Genomic DNA, 17,101 nt, shown 5'->3' on the forward strand with positions numbered 1-17,101 from the left:
TAACCACTTGGAAGCTTATAGCCTTTTTTAGTAAGTCATGGAATGGCAGCTCTTTGAGGGGATCTTACTAGTTTTTAGTAGCCAGACTGAAATTTCCCCCTGTAGGCCATGAGGAGGGGGGATGATAGATATATTTGCACTGTAGTGACTCGTTTAGGATTTAAAGCTGTCCAAAATGCTAAATTAAGGCTCACAAAGAGTCTCCACTGTCCTGCTAAGGTGCAGCATCAGGACTTGAAGGAACTGATTTCTGTCATGTGCTATGTTCCTGGCAACAACAGTAGGACTCATTTTGTGTTACTACACTGTGTTCTGCATGTAGGATATCTCTCCCTTAGCTAAGGGTGCTTCGTTTCTGTTTGAACAGAGAAACCAAGGTTAAACGACTAAAAATTTAAGAAAGGTAGTAAGAAACCCAGACTTCTTTCTGTCTGCTTTGGGACAACGAAAGGTTTGACTGGATGATCACCAGTTAAATCAGTGGTTGATCGATGACTTTGAAATCTGTATGAATTGAGTTATTGGGGGGGGAATAAAAATACAAAATAATCTGAGATTTTCCTGTCAGTATTCACCTAATTGTTTTAATTTTTGAAATTTTCTGTTTTTAAAAGAAGCTGTTTGTATGGTGCTGATTTTGTCTTGAACTGTCTAGTAAGCACTATTTAACATGCATGTGCCTCTGAAGCTGAGTAGTAAACCTTCAGGAGCCAATAAAACCTTGATGGAAAACAATTAAAATATTGAATGAATGAGACATTGGTGAACAATAATATAGAATTTATTAATCTGCTCTAGAATGAGTTGGGTTTTGCCTTTTAAATTTAGCAGGTAAAGGTAAATAAACTGGGAAGTTTCTTGATAAACAGAGCAAGCTGTCCAACAGAACTGATTTAAGAATAGAATGTTATTTCTCAGCTTCATAACTTTATACTGCCAGTGCACAGAGCAAAATTAGGAGCTGACACCTAAGAGTCCAGCTTGGAAAACTTCACATAGTCTGCTTTGAGTAAATGTGGTTTATAGCATTTCTTCAACTTGCCCCTTTTCTGTGAATAAATTGTCCCCAGTGTTTGTGAAATTTAGGAATTCACTCTGGGTATTGAATCAGAACAAGCTTTTTCTTTCATAAATTTCAGCTCTATTTTTTATTATTTGTCTATTTCACATCCCTGTTTGAAATCAGTGTGCTTTTTTTACTGTTGCCTAAAAGTGTACTTTGGGCAAATACACTGTGCAGGGAAACTTTGCTGAAAAATGCTTCAACTTAACATTAATAATGAACATTTTAATATTAACATGGTGCTATGAGTCCAGAAGCTTCTTTGGAGTTAACAGATAGTTGAGTTTGAAGTACATAAAAATAAATGGTTGGAGTTGAAATAATTTGTTGCTCATTGTCATTGTAATCTCCTTCTCTTTTCCTTAGTTTTGGCAGCAGGTGATGGAGAGAGTAGTGCTGTGGCTGCTGCAGCAGGAGCCAGTGTGCTGAAGATGGGACGGTTTCAGGTAGGAAGTGCTAAACTCAAGTGGCTCTTGGTACAGCATCTTTGGGTGGTTCCTCTTTGTGCCAGCTCAGTGTGCCTTGTGCAGGACTTTGCTGTCCGTGTAGAACTTGTGCAAGCAGGTCTGCAGATGATGTTTCCATTCAGGGCAGAAATCGCACAGTCTGTGTAGGTCTGGAGCTCTGAACACAGGGTTTCATCATGGCAGGCCTTAGCTGTTGGCCTTGGTCATTAATGGTGGGCTGCTCTGTCACTAACAGTGCTGGTATGCTCACTATACTGTGTCCTGTTCATGAAGGAGGTCCCAGCTGAGGCTGTTTGGTGGGGTTAATCCTCCACACAGATTACACAGAAGTGCTGCTTTGTGTGGTAGTGTTTTGCCTGGAGGGAAGCAGTAACTTGCTTTCTGGCACACCTAGGAAATGAGTTATTTTCCCTACTCACATGTATCTTACCATTAAGGGAAATAAAAGCATCATGTTAAGGAAAAACTAAGGAAGTCTGCATGATTGTATTTCTATTCTAGGTATCCGTGGCAGTAGATGATGTGCTAAAAGAGGGTGACAAACCTGAAACGAAGCCAGTGCAATTTGAAACCACCTCCACTGATTCTTCAAGCCTTTCTGGCAGTAGCCCAGAGAGCACACTGGTGAAGCAGGCTGAGAGCCAGAAGAGCGGGGCTGTGGCTGCCACCTCCTTGGATGTGGTGGATGGCATTCCTGAGGCAGCTCCTGGGCTGTCGCTGCCGGGAGATGCTGCTCAGGCCACCAAGGTCGGGCGCTTTCAGGTGACAACGACCACGGATCAAGTGGGGCGCTTCTCTGTGCTGAAGGCTCGGGATGAGGTCAGCTGTGCTGAGAAAGAGCCAATGACTCTTCCTCTCTCTGTGGGCTTGGAACAAGTTGCTGCTTCAGCTGCAGCTCCGAAGAAAGAGTTGGAGTCAAGGCAGTCCCCACACATGAATGGTCCATCCTCTGATCCGGAGGCTGCCTTTCTAAGTGGGATGGCTAAGGATTTGGATGATGGCTCAGGAAGCCCAGACTCTGTCCAGCACTTGGGATCAAAGATCAGCCTCCCTGTTCAGAGCCTTAGCAACTCCTTTAACTCTTCCTACATGAGCAGTGACAATGAGTCAGATATCGAAGATGAAGACTTGAAGTTGGAGCTCCGTCGGTTACGGGAGAAGTAAGGCTTTTACTTGGGGTGGCTGTGTATGGAAGAGGTGTAACATGATTAATATGAATGTCACCTGTACTTCCCTTAGCCTTTGCTGAGTGTCAGGAACCATTGTCAGAATTTGTGTGGGAAGTAAGGTTCTTTAGTGGGAAAGCACTATACAATTATAACAAAAGAGGAATGTACGTGTTTGCCAGGCTGAGTTTTCTACCCTGTAACCTTGTTGTATGTAGACTGCCAGCTGCACTGTGAACAAGAGTATAGATCTAAGGAAGATTTGGCATATCACTGGAGTTAGTGGAAAAAACAGAGTCCTGTTTGAAAATGACCTACAAGTCTCTACATTTCTGATAGGCATTTCTGTTGGTTCTTTTCCTGAAGAGACCTTGTTGGCTCAGAAAAAGAATTTAGAAGTGAAGCAATGTGACTTACTAATTTATTTATACTGAAAGTTGAACTTTTTTTAGGGTAGCCAGCAGTTTTAAATTCTCTGTATGCAACTGCTCTGAAACAAATTGTAAGGCAATACCAGTGTAGAATTCTCCAAGGCTGTATGTCTGAGAAAATGAGTAATCTAGCTATTACTGTAGCCTTTGAATGCTTTTTTTGTACTTCTGTTTATTCTGGTTTTGTGATTGCAATGTTGGGAACTTAGTTTTGGAATTCTAGCCATGCTAGAACACACTGGAAAATGCAAGTGTTCTGCCATGTGTGTTCAGTGGTTATTTGTGGAAAAGATTTATTTCCTGCTTTCTTAAATGTTTGAGAATTTGACCAAAGAAGCATCTCAGGCTTGACTGGGGGGGAGGAATTGTTTGCATGTATGTGTATACATATAATTCTTGCAAATCTCACTGTTTTGTAACTCGTTAGGCACCTTAAAGAGATCCAGGAGCTGCAGAGCCGCCAGAAGCAGGAGATTGAGTCACTATACATGAAACTGGGAAAGGCCCCACCTGCAGTAATTATTCCCCCAGCTGCACCCCTTTCAGGAAGAAGAAGACGACCTACGAAAGGAAAAAGCAGCAAGTCCAGTCGTAGCAGCTCCCAGGGACATAAAAGCCCTCAGCTATCAGGTAAGGCTTCCTTCAATATTTTTAACAGATGAAATAGACGAAGTGCTGTCTCTCATTCTTAGATCTTTAGATCTGTGTCTCTTCTTTTGAGGGGTGTGTGTGTACCTGTTCTTACCTGGATTTCTGTTACAGTTTTTGAAATTACTTTTGCTGTTTGGTAGTCTTGCTTGGGACTTTTTCAGTCCAATTAAAGGTACTGTGACATTGTTCTGTAAGAGCAGTTTTAAAGTTGTGATTTGTATTTTTTTTATATTAGTCATTGGTCTCTGACTAGGAGGAAGTATAAATTTACAGTATGGCAATATATTTCTTTGTTTCTTAAAGATAAACTCTGCTTGTTCCCTCCTGAAACTGATTTTGCAGAATCGCTCTGGTCTCTTGACTCATCTGCAGAGATTTTTTTTTTTTTCCTAATTTAGTTCCGTTTAAGCATGATATTACTAGTGTCCTTACACTGCAGAAACTTACTTAGAGTTGATGGATGTTAAAATAGTGGCTTTTCAAAATGGATTTGAAGATTTGTTATGCTTATAAATTGAGAATCAGATACAATTGTCAAGGCTGCCTTTCTTACTAAGACCATTTTTCTAATAAACAGAACTCAGGAACTTGTTCTGTTTACTGATTGATTGACGTGGGTGACGGATACTCTCCAGGTAATGGGAGATGTTTGTCTAATCCTGTAGCAGGAGCAGACAGTATTAGAGAGCCAGCAGTGCCAGCAGAACTATTTGTTACTGCTTCTTGAGTATTCATTTTGTTAATTCCATGTCATGCTGAGATTTCTGTATCCAGTCATCCTAGCTGCTCATTTCTGTTTGACTGTGTGATACAGGAGCTCTGTGAACACATAAACCAGCACAGTATTGTCTTAAAACTGAAGAATTTTTCTGGTCTTAACTGCTTTCTCAGAAACTGGAGTAGTTCCCTCCCCATCTCTACTTCTCTTGCCTGGATTGTCATGCTTAACCAGGTTCAAAAATGGATGGAAACCAAAACTTTTTGCCTTCCTTTTTCCTCTAGGCAACCTGTCAGCTCAAAGTGCACCATCGGTCTTGCCCCCTCAGCAGACCCTTCATCCTCCTGGCAGTGTGCCAGAGACAGGGCAGAACCATTTGTTACAGCCCCTCAAACCTTCACCTTCCAGTGAAAATCTCTACTCTGCCTTCACCAGTGATGGTGCCCTCTCGGTACCGAGCCTTTCAGCACCAGGCCAAGGTAAGACTCCAAATGCAGTTAGTGTAATTAGCAGTGGAAATGAATGATTGACTTAGTGACTCTTGATTTTTAGTACCTGGTGTAAAGTAACTTTGGGGTCCCCAGCCTATGCATGGAGACCGATAAGGATGTTTGCAACTGGATTTGTAGCTTCTCACTCAGGTGAAGTGTGAGGTGGTTGAAGGTCTGAAACCCCAAGGATGATACAAGAGAGTGCAGTGGGGTGGTGGCAGCAAAGTTCTGCTGACCTGGGAAAGGTGTTGGCTCAGAGGAAAAGAGACAGATGAGACTGGGGGGTTGGAAATCAGAAGTTGAGACCAAGGAAGGGGAAAGAGCAGGTTTGATGTTAACAGATAACTGAAATGGTTAGAAGATCCGAAGACTTGGAGTCGTGGTCCTTTTAGACTTCCTAAGTGGTTTGGCTGTTTCTGTCAATGGAGTTTTTAACAATTAAAGGTAAAAAAATGCTCATGTTCTTTAATTGTGGATTATCCTAGAAGGAAGAGTCAGTGTAGGAGAAAGAAATGGTGGGAGTAGTAAATTCTTCATGTACTCAGGTTTCTCAAGTTGTGGGTTGTTATTAGTATGTTATCAAGTAATTTCTCAGGCAAAGCTCTGATTTGTTCAGTAAGGAGGGCTTTTTTTGCTTGTCATTAAGGAGATGATTCCTTTACTTATCTGAATTCAGCTGTTCTAGTTTTTTTCCCCTTGCACATGCTTTTGAAAAGCTTTGTCATAGACAGTTATATACATAAATTCTAATGTGTGGTTTTGCTGAAACTGGAGAGATACAAGCAGAAAATGGAAACAGACTTGAAGGAAGAATTTTCTGTAGAGGTTTTTTTTTAAGGAACTGTTTCAGGCATTTTGGAGCTACTTGAATCATATCCCTGCATTTAGAGTTGTGCATCCAGAGTTGTGCAGTACCATTTAATAATTGGGTACTTCTGCCAGGATTTGGCTTTCTTATAGATTGCACCTTTATAGTTGGGTTATGTCCCGGAGAGTAACAGTACAAACTTGGACTCATGTCTGATGGTGCTGGAGGGAGTCTCCTCACTCCGTATATTGTCTCTGTACTCCTTGGTCCACACTTTGACTTATTCTTGTGTGTCGTGATTGCATTTCACCCTTCCAACTTCAAGTTGCTAACATCTTGTAGTGGTGTTCTGTCTCTCCTCTCCTTTCTCTGTTCTCCCCGTTCTTGTTTTCTCACAGGCTGTGCGAAGTTTAACTGTGCATCTGAGAGAGTGACCTTCAAGCCTGGTGGCAGGAGGACCCGATTTCTGAGTACGCCCTGCTTGGCTCTTTGTGTGTAACACCTTTACTCCTTCCTTGTCTGGCTTTTGTTTCGTCTTTTTTGTTTTTTGTTTCTGCTGCTTGGATCTGTTTCATGCAGCCCATCCTCATCTGCCACTTTGTATCCCTCCCATCCTATGGCTCAGCTCAGCTGTTCTTAGCACACCTTAGAAGTTTGGGTTCTCGTGTTAGGTGTTCTCTGCTGTTAAACTCACTGTAACAAGCACTCATTTTTCCCTAAACCTTTGGAGGAAACTTTCAGAGCAGGTTAGTGAAATGACACAAACTGGGGAGACCTAGCAAAAGGCCCTTCGGTAATTTTGCTTGAGCTTATGTTAGACAATGTGAGACTTGTAGGGGGTAATCTGTCCATTGGAAGAGTGAGGAAGATTCCTTTTCCAGGTTATCCCTTAGCTGGATACTGCAGTAGTGGTGGGTGGGGTGTTGCCCTCCCCCAGCAGTGTGCTTGCAGCACAGGATGTGTGTACCTATGCTCTCAGCACCAGAGCTGGTGACAGTGCAGAGCTTTGATGCCACCTGTAGGCAGCCGGTAGTGACAACTTGTGTTCGTTAACAAATGGCCAGCTAAAGATGCAAGTGTTAAATGGGTTTTAAAACAATTAGAGAATAATTCCAGGCAAACTCAAAAGAACCTTACCTCCTAGTGGGCTCAGGTTTAGAAGATTTTCCTGTGAATTGAAGATAGATTAAATGTAAAATAAATAGTAAAGGTGGGTAGACACTTTTAGACATTCTGTCAGCCTTCACAAGCTAGCTTGCAGCTCTTTTCAGAGTCCTCTCATTTGTACTTAAATTAGGCCAGGCTTACAAGAGAGCCTCAAACTTCTGATGTGGCTTGAAATAACAATATGCTTGAGCCAAGGCTGCTGGTGTGATGCTTTTTATTGGGAGTGCTGCAATATCTCCCATGCTGCTTCTGCAGGATGAACCCTGTAAAACGTCTGACATTTGTTTCCCACCCTCTGGAATGAGGAAGTTTGGAGTGCTGTCAGGACCTCTCCCGTCACTGCACTGCATGGCATTACCACACATCTGCATCATCTGTCTGGCTGTGCTTGGCAGGGGCTCAGCTGAGCCAGAGCTGTGTGTGGAAGCTGAGCCTGGCCTTCTGCAGCGACAGCTGCAATGCAACCAACCCCATCCTCTGAGAAAGAAAGGGAGGCAGAGGGAGGGAAACGTTTTCCTGGCTGTTCAGTTTTGCACTAACTGTATCCCACTTCACTGGATTTGGGATCTAAGAAAGAACTAAAAAGATTTAATTTTTCAAATTTAGCAGCTTTAAATGTTTTTGCTGTGTATATTAATGTGCAGATGTGCATTGACACCTACACTTCCAAGATTTAGTGCTCCTTTCTTGGAAGATGTTCAGTTCTTACCATAGCTGACTTAAAATTGTTAGTCTGGCCTGTCCTTTTTTTGAGGAAAGGAATATGAAGAACAGCCAGTCTGTTTCTAGAATTGACATTGAACTGAATATATGAGAGTATAATTTACTTCCAAGGCCTTGGCTTGCTGTAAATTTGCCATCATCTAGCTGTAAGGGTATTCTGGCATGTGTATCTCTTGTGTTTGGGACTGATGCTAAGGAAAACAGATTCCTTTTGAAAGGAGCATTGTAGATGTCCTGTAAAAGCAGGTAATACTCAGCATGGCTCAGCTTGGCCTGGCACTTGGCTTGCTGCAGGCTGCTTGCTTCCTGGAGCCTTGTCTTTGAAGTGCTGTTGCAGACTGCTGTGGAGAGTGACAGCTGGAGAACAACTGGGCTGGAATCAGCAGTGTTGAGGAAACAGTGCAGTGATTGATGCTTTTAACTGTGCAGCTGGAGAAACAGAGTGCTACAGCTTGGCAGGGAATGTCTGAACTGTTTTCACACAACTGAGAAAAGAGGATGACAAACTAAAAGCACTTGACCTGTCAAAGAAATCTGCTGCTGGTTGAAATTTGATAGTTGTAAAATGCTTCCTATGTCCTGGCAAAAATGGAAGACGTACATGCTTTCCTGTTGTGATGATAGCCACAGTTGTGACTGTGTGATAACAGTTGTGACCTGTGTTTCCTGACATTCTTCCCAATGGTTTGGGAACTATGAAGAATAAATGTAGGAGGCTGGGCCTCTTCTCTTTGTGATTAAACTGTCAGATGAGTCTTTGAGTTTGTCTACAATATCCCAGTAATGACTGTTAAAGCCCTGCTGTGCTGTGTCCTCTGTTTCTCACCAAGCTTTTTGTAATGTTTCCTGATACTAAACATTTCTCACTGTTTCTCTTATCTTTAACAAATTACTCTCTCTTTGTGCTTCAGGGAAGATGGTGAAAAAAGTCTGTCCTTGCAACCAGCTCTGTAGTAATTATCTTATTTCTGTTATCTCCAATTCCTGATTGTAAATCTATTCATCAGCTTTTCCTGGTCACTGAAGCCTTACGTCCCTGACTCTGTCTCCAGCACAGCATCTGTCTGTCTGTGTTATGCCCTCTAATGTGTGCTCTGTCCTTAGTGTATTGACTAGTCTGGTGCTGCTCTTGCAGCCAGGTGAAGGTAGGCAGAGCCTCCCCTTCCCTGTGGAGCTCTGCTCTCGCTAAGGAGAGCAACATCAGGGTCAGTTGCTCGCTGTAATGTGCTGAAGTTGTACTCAGAGCAGCTGCTTGGTGTGGGATTTGATGGGACTTGTCACCTCAGTGATAGATCCAATTGCAGACACTCATCCAACATTTTAAAAACCTAAGAGTAAGCCATCAGATATCTCCTGTGTGTCTCCCAAAGCAAGAGATGTTCAGAAAACCCTGTGTGTGCACATGTCATTGAAGACTGTTTTAAAGGTGTCATTTGACTGTAGTTTATTGGGGGGGGGGGGGGGGGGGGGGGGAGAGGGATGTGAATCCAAGGGCAGAATGGAGGCATTCTAGGTAGTGGGCTGGAGAGAGAGAGCCTGTTCCACTTCAGATCCCTCATGTCAGAGCAGAACTGGGGACGGCTGCTGTGACCGAGCAGGAATGTGGGGGGTTGTTTCCATGGAATGCTACAAGTTGAAGCACTTGCTTTTCAGCCTCTTCTGGATGGCACTTTCTGCAGGTAGTGAGTATGTCCGAGTTAAATGTGAAATTCCTGAGAAGTCAGTTTTAAACGGACATTAGGTGAAAGCTCAGCTGTGATGCTGTAGGCTGGTTATGCCCGTGACCTGAGACAGGAGCTCCCTTACAAAGTCACTTTGGGAGACAAAGCTCTGGCAGCCTTTGTCACCCTGAACTAATCTAGTTCTTTGGAAAATTCTTTCCTAAGTGATCTTTGATCTCTTCAGCTGAACATGCTGTAGAATATGCCTCGATTAACTCTCCCCCTTCCATAGCCTGAGGAAGCTCTCCAGGGTAGGTCCAGGATCCAGAGTACTTAGTGATTAAAGTGGAAATGTGAAGCAGCACAAGTGGATGCTGGCCATCCTGAAGAGGACGAGAGCAAGTGTGTCAATTCCTGCATGAACCCTCACGGTGGAATGTGATTATTACTGGTTTTGGCAGTGTTCCCCCTCCCCCAAGTACCTCTTCCTTGCTTTTGCCTCATTTGTATTTAACTTCACCTTTCACATCATTGCTCTTAATAAATGATTGTATCCAGAGCCTTTTACACTTGATGCATGCTTAAGGTTCTTCTTACTTCACAGCAGACTTTCCTTGCACCACACAGTGTGTTCCTGCTCCTCTCCATCAGTGCTGCAGCCTCACTCCCTGCTCAGGGAACCTTTTTCTTCCCTTGCCATGTGTTCTCGCATGTGTCTGCCCCCACTAACAACTCCTGTGGGCACCCAGCCCTGGAGCCATTTCCATGCTTGAGCTGGAACTGGTGGGATGGATCCATGTCCTTCCCTCCTCAGCACTACTAGAGGCAGTAACACTTTGTTTATTTGTCCTGCATAGTAAGTATGTCACCTTCCTAATCCAGTCCTCAGTACAAAACATTCCTGCAGGGGTTTGGAACCAGTTCTTTCTATGATACTGTGGTGGCAAGGAATGTGGCTGATGGCCAGGGAAAGTGGGACAGATGAAGGAACTTCCAGGCAAGAGACAGTGACTCTGTCATTTGGCCTTTGCAATAGGGATGTGATGTTCATTGCTGGCATTTCTGTGATCCACCTCTAAATAGCTTCCCTCTAGAAATGCCTGCTGTAAACTCAGGTTTTCATGGATTTCCCAGGTGCAGTCTCCTGAGGGAGCAAGTAGAAATATTTGAGAAGCTTCAGGAATAGGTGAGGATAAGTGTTTACAATCTGTGCTGTCTTTAGCCCTGCCGATGCTTCTTTTGTTGTTGCATCTGCCCTAGTGGTTAACTGGCACTTCCACATCTATAAATGAGGATATTTTGCAGTACTGCTGGGAATTTAAGATCCTAGATAATACAAGATTTCTTTGCTTCGTGTTATGAGGTATGCCTTTTAAAACCCTAGATTGGAGTGCAGTTGCTTGTTTATAAATATGAGGGGCATAGGAAGGCTATACAAAACAAAGCTTCTAGGTTGGTTCCCCCCCCCCAGGATATAATGTTCAACAAGCTTTCTAGCAGAACTGAAACCTGGCATTTGTGTTAAGGGGTTTAGTGTTCTTGCAGTGAAAAGAGAAACCTGTCAGAGCTTGTCTGAGGAATACTCTCACTTCTGCCTTCTCTAAGCTGTTTTAGTTGTTTGCATCTCAAATGCTTATTCTTCTAACTTAAGAAATCTGAACATAATGGCAAAAAAATGCTTTTAGAGGCAAAAAGCAAAATTTAATGCAGTGCAGACTTTACCTGATGATCCTGGCTGTTGGGTGGATGAAGACAGTCCCATCTGTTTATCCTCAAGAACATGAGTATGGCAGCTATTGGAAACAACAGTTGCTGCTTCTGACTGGGGCTTTTTTTGTTGTTTTTTGGATTTTGGATTTTGTTTTGGTTAACTGGGTGAATTTTTCTCTTCATTTCACAAAGCAGAGATAATTTGCTACAGAGCAGCTGGCGATGCTGATTTTACTGCTCCTTACTCAGCATCCAGCATTGTCCTCCCAGGTGGAATTGACCTGTGCCAGTAGTGGTTGCTGCTGATTAAGAGGTATAGGATGAGAGCTATGTGCCTGAGCTGTCATTCAGTGCTGAAATCTAATGTCCTTTTTCTTCTACAAAGACCTGTAGGCTGCTACCGCTCCCCTCTTAGGATGACCACTTGAAGCACTTCTTGCAAAGCAAACCTATCTGAAACACTCTCAATCTGAGAAAATGCCTGTAGGAGCCCTTGCAGTTCCCACTTCAGTGTGCCCTGGAATTGAAACTCAGAATTAATCTGCATGGCATTTTAACTCTTGGTGTGCCATTACCACAGTTGTTCAGTGCACTGGAGACAGGTCAGCACTGAGCCAAGTTGTGATGGCTGTGTTTGTGTTTGTAGGGACCAGCAGCACCAACACAGTGGGGGCTGCAGTGAACAGCCAGGCCCCCCAGACCCAGCCCACGGCCATCGCCTCGAGCCGCAAGGGCACCTTCACGGATGACCTGCACAAGCTGGTGGATAACTGGGCTCGGGATGCCATGAACCTGTCTGGCAAGAAAGTTGGCAAAGGGCACAGCAGCTACGAGGTGAGGTGTGACCTGTGAGGGTTTGTGGTGAGAAGCTGTGGGTGTCTTTCTGTCTCCCTAGGGTTCCAAACACAGCTGGAGCACAGCTGGGGCAGCAGCTCTAGAACACTGCTAGCTGGCTGTTTGTGTGGAGGATGTACTGCCTGCTCTGGAATGGAAGGGGAAAACTAAAGGGGAGGGGGCCATTTGTCCTTGGAAATTCCCATTGGGAGTGGATTGTGGACTGGTGGTTTTTAAAACACAGTTGTGTAACTTCTGTTGGTGGTTGGATTACCTTTCAGGGTCCTGGAATGGCAAGAAAATTCTCGGCACCAGGTCAGCTCTGTATCTCTATGACATCTTCCCTGGGTGCTACGCCCATCCCTGCAGCATCAGCTACCTCTTTAGGTCCCTTCAGCAAGGCCATGTGCCCCCCACAGCAGTACGGTTACCCAGCAGCATCCTTCCCCCCACCCTGGAGCGGGGCAGGGGGGCCAGCACAGCCACAGCTCGGCCAGTTCCAGCCCGTGGGTGCCACGTCTTTGCAAAGCTTCAACATCAGCAATTTGCAAAAGTCTGTCAGCAACCCTCCAGGCTCCAACCTGCGGACCACTTAGCCATGCTCGGAGACCGCTGGCTACACCTCGGGACAGGACATGGGGAGGGAGATGGGCCCTGTATCAACTACTAGTGCTGCAATGAACTGGTAGCTTGCCAGACTGGGAATGAATTTCTCTTTTCCTACCGTTGCTGCCAACTCTGTGGCGGGATTTTCCCCACACACTTGGAAGGGGGAGGAGGATGATCAGCATCCTTGTGATGGGACAGTGCTTTTCACTGAGGGGGCTGCTCTTGTGTGAAACGAGAGCTGTGAGGAGAAGCTATGGGGTCAGTTCATACAGTGTTGCTGTAAAATTTTCCTGGTTGGAGGCTGAATCCACACGTGTGGAGGAGGGAGAGCTGAACCCTAGCATGAGGCTTTAGCACGCTTCTTGCCTCTTCCTGAAGAACCAAGATCAGGAAAAAGCTGTCCAAATCCCCCTCCTCTCCCTATCCCCAGTCAATCGTATCTGGCTCTGAAATGATGGGGCACACGAATGGACTTGTGGTGCAGCCCGTGCTTGATAGGTCATTACTGCTTTAAGTAAGATATTAACAGCTTTGACTGCAGCATTAGAGCAATTTAAATTGTTAAAAAAAATTTAAAAGTTCCCTGCGGACATGTACTTACCATCAGTTTTGATGTGGAAACACTGTGATATATAAATGTTGTTGGACAACAGTAGTTTAAAAATGAGTGGAATATAGAGGGTTAAAGTTAAAAAGAAAAAAAAATGGGAAAAAAGCTAGCTATATCCTTATACTTATTGGAGACACTTTAACTTTTTCCTTTGTATTTTCATTGTATTAGATAAATAAATGTGAATGTAAAATTGTATAAATTAATGTACTTGAATACTTGTCTGTTCTCCCAGTATGCTTGCTGGATATTTTAGTGCCTTGGACTTCTCTTGCTTCTGCAGTTTAGCATCGTCTTCCCAGCAGAGCCCAGGTGGGCAGAGGGCAAGTTGAGGGTAGGGTGTTTGTGCCCAGTGCCCGGGACGTTCCAGGCTCCTGCTTGGAGCAGGAGCATGGAGGGGAGGTCACCGAGGCTGCGGGTCGGAGCAGTTCTGTGTGGGGAAACTTGTCCAGGTGGGCAGAGCTGAAGGTGTGGGGTGACAGGGGCCAGGTGGGCTGGGACAGAGGGATGCAGGTGAAGCTAAAACAAGACTTAACCAATATTGGCTCTGGAGGCAGGAGGGCTGGGTCAGAAATGGAGAGAGGATGGGGAGAACGTGTATCTTTGGGAAAGGCCCAACTTAAGATGCAGTTTGACTCCACCTGCGAAGTGGTAAAGATGTTTGGTCAGGATGTGACTTGAGAGAGAGGTGCCATTGCTTGTTGGCATGGGCTTGTCTGCTGGGATTGCTTTTCTTACCTTTTTTTTTTTTTTTTTTTTAAATTCATTTAAGCCAGGAACAGACTGTCCTGGTGCAACGTCCATTGCCGGCAATGGATGTACTTGAAACAGCCGGCATCAAGAAGTTTCCTCTGTCTGTCTTGGAGGATTTACAATTTTGTTCACTCTTAACAAATTTCAAGCTGGTACCAGGACTGTCACTGTCTGTCACTTGTCACCTCTTAGTACCTGTACTGTATCTTCTGCTTTGGTCATTCTCCCTTTTCGTATTTAAGAAATACTGGTTTCCTCTGCAAAGTCAAAATAATACCAGCCAGTATTTATGTAGTGCTGCAAAAAGCTGTGAAGGATGAGGGTGCAGCTTCCTGGTGCTTAGGAGCAGCTCAGCAGTGTCCTGGAGGCTGGTGCATCACAGGGGTGTTACTTGTCCACGTTTGTTTTAATCTCAAGAGTGCTGTTCCCTGCTGGGGCCTTAACAGGGACTTCTTGTGTCTGCAGATGTTCTCACTCTTCCGTTTTCACAAAGAAACGTGCGAGATGCTTTCCGCTCCTGTCCTTTGTTGTGCAGCAGCAGGGCAGGCCCAGGCTGGAGAGGAGCAGCTCCGGGGGAGGTTCTGTGGGACAGGCGCAGGCTGGAGCTCCCGGGGGAGCAGGAGAGCAGTGGGCCCGGGCTGAGGCCAGGCAGGAGCCTCTGAAAGGATGGATGGATGGATGGATGCAGGAGAGGCTCTTGAGCACACCCGGGGAAAGAGGAGTGGGGACAGAGCTGAGGCAGTAATGAGACAAGGGCAATATTCATGGCAGAGGAACTAGTCAGCTGGATGCAGCACATGGTTATTTAAATTTGATCTAATAAGTTTGAGGTCGTTTTTTTCCACTTGATGTTATGCAAGAACTGGTTTTACCATTGATTTTTTTTTTTTCTCCCTCCCTCTCCTCCTGTGGATGAATAACTGAAGTCTAGAGGAATAAACTAATGCTACTGAACTGTTAAATTATTTTGTTTAATATTACACTTTGAGTATCTTTTTCCACATAAAATCTGTTTCTGAATTACAAGCGTTTTCTTTACATTATTTAACAATGTACACTGTAAAAATAAAAATAAAAAAAAATAAAATTAATTGAAACTTTGGGCTTTCCTGGCTGTAGTTAGTTGTGTTTTGCACTGAACCCTTCCCGTATGGCTGCGCCCCGTGCTGCAGTTTGTTGTCTTTGTAGAATATTGAACGAAGCCGTTCATATAAACCTAACCTGCTTTGGTTGAGCTGTGGGTTTTCTTGTGGAACAGCAGGTTCCAGCCCCTCTGTCCTCATCTTGCAGTGCTGTAACTGCTACCCAATTTACCAGTTTGTCACAGGAAATACAAGAAACCCAACTGAATGAGAAGCAGTGACCAGTCACGAGCCTTTAGCACAGGATACTCCAAAACAAGGTACTGCAAGGAGTGATCCCTAGGGTGGGTCTTGACCAAGGGCGTGGCCTGAGCGGGGAGGGGGGATCGGCTGTCGCTGCTTTTATGGCTGAGACTGTCCCCGAATTGCCAAATGCCCTCAGCAGAGGCAGACGCGAGTTGGTGGCTGTCCCCGTGGAAGCAGAGGTGGAGGAGGGACGGAGGGAGTGTCCTGGCGGGTCCTGGGCTTGCTTGTAGCGCCGAGGTATGAGCGGGGCATCGTAAGGGCCCTGCCCCGCTCTTCTGAACTGGATGCGAACAGAGATGTGCTCCCATCCCGCGGGGCTGGGAGAAGGGACTCCTCAGCGACCTTAAAAACAGGAATTCAGTCCTCGGACTGGAACTGTAATGGTCAAGAGTGAACAACTTCAGTGCCATTCTCAACTGCAGACTTGCAGGAATTTGGTATTTCTAAACACTAATTGCTGCAGCATTTCTTTCCATTTTAAGAACAGCTTCTGTTATGAGTCATGCTGCATAAGCCTCGAAGGGAAAAAAAAGCTCCTAGGATAAGTTTTCCTGCCCTTTTCAAAAGGACCAATCCCGAGAGGCTCATGGCGGTGACTTTGTTAGAAGAGGCACAGCAATGTTTGCAGTTTCCAGAGCCAAGGAAGCTGAGGCCGTTACGTTTTTGTTTTAGATTTGTGAATGTTTCTCATTGTAAAGGTTTGGAGCAGCTTTGAGTTCAGTAATTCGGAAGGTCTGCATGCTCCCTTCCTAGCAGGTATATGGTTTCAACCGCGAGGGCATGACTCAAACATGTGGAATGTGCTTCTTCCCTGAGCTTTTTTGGAGGCAGTGCTGAATTGGCCAGAAACAAGTATGGGGAAATGTGGAACTGTTTAATAGATGTAACCCTATTACTGCTAATGACGGCTTGTCTTGTCTTTCCATCCTGAAGTCAGTTCTTTGTCCCCAATAGTAAAGGATCTTTTAAGGGAAAAGGACTAATTAAGTGTTGAAGGCAGAGCAGGAGGAAGAGGAATAAATGTGGAATATTCCAAATGTCTTTACAGTTAGTGAGGCAAACCATGGGAGTAAGGTCCCATTTGAGGCCTGAACTTGATGTTAGGGTTGGCCTAGTTCCAGAGTTTGTGTAAATTTTCCTGGTTCAGCTCTAACTTCCAGACACGTGGCATCATTCTCCTTGCCTCTCCCCATGGCCTCCTCCCCACCGTCCTGGGGACAGTGGCACCACTCCTGCCACAGGAGCAGCACTGCCAGCACAGAGCCCCTGCCCGAGCCCTGCCGTGGTGCTGCCCGGAGCTGCAGCTGAACTGCACGGGAACAGAACCGGCCAGCCCACAACTCCTCCCTTTCCTGCACGGAGCTGCTCGAGATGGAGAAGGGAGTAGTCTTAAAATACTGCTTACAAATTCTTCCTACAAATTAGAAGGACCGACAGCTTTTGGCTTTGCTGTAACCTGACCTCCTGTGAGGTGTCTGCCCATCCCAAGCAATGGAGGCTGTGCAGGTGCAGTGCTGCCCCTTCAGCTTTGGAGCCGTTCAGCAGGGAAGGAGGTGGAATGGCTGGCAGGGCAGAGAGGCACGAACAGCTCCCAGCGGGGTTTGTCTTTCAAATTCATGTTTATTTCTGTATTGAAAGGGGTTGAAAACTTATTTAAAAACATCAGTGTAGCTCCCATTCATGTTCCAAAGGACTGGAGCAGACAAGGGCCTGCAGTGTGCCTCAGGGCTGGCAGCGACCCCCCCGCATGCTCCTGCCTTGAGGCACAGGCTCCGGAACGGGAAGAGGCTCGGGAACAGCCTCAAGAACGAGGGGCTCTGCCCCAGCCATGCAGACATGGGGCACAGGGCC

General features: G+C 45.2%; 1 protein-coding gene across 1 annotated transcript in view; it reads left to right on the forward strand.

Annotated features, from left to right (window-relative positions):
* WNK1 (WNK lysine deficient protein kinase 1) overlaps window positions 1–14,963 on the forward strand; it is a 98,349-nt gene extending 83,386 nt beyond the window's left edge. Inside the window, exons 24-29 of the mRNA XM_062491884.1 lie at window positions 1,430–1,509; window positions 2,032–2,690; window positions 3,555–3,757; window positions 4,781–4,975; window positions 11,703–11,890; window positions 12,172–14,963. Coding sequence (XP_062347868.1) covers window positions 1,430–1,509; window positions 2,032–2,690; window positions 3,555–3,757; window positions 4,781–4,975; window positions 11,703–11,890; window positions 12,172–12,486 — 1,640 coding nt within the window. The 3' untranslated portion in view covers window positions 12,487–14,963. The remainder of the gene's footprint in view (window positions 1–1,429; window positions 1,510–2,031; window positions 2,691–3,554; window positions 3,758–4,780; window positions 4,976–11,702; window positions 11,891–12,171) is intronic.
* The last annotated feature ends 2,138 nt before the right edge of the window (window positions 14,964–17,101 follow it).

The sequence above is a fragment of the Cinclus cinclus genome, chromosome 4, assembly GCF_963662255.1.
Source record: "Cinclus cinclus chromosome 4, bCinCin1.1, whole genome shotgun sequence".
Classification (NCBI taxonomy): Eukaryota; Metazoa; Chordata; class Aves; order Passeriformes; family Cinclidae; genus Cinclus; species Cinclus cinclus.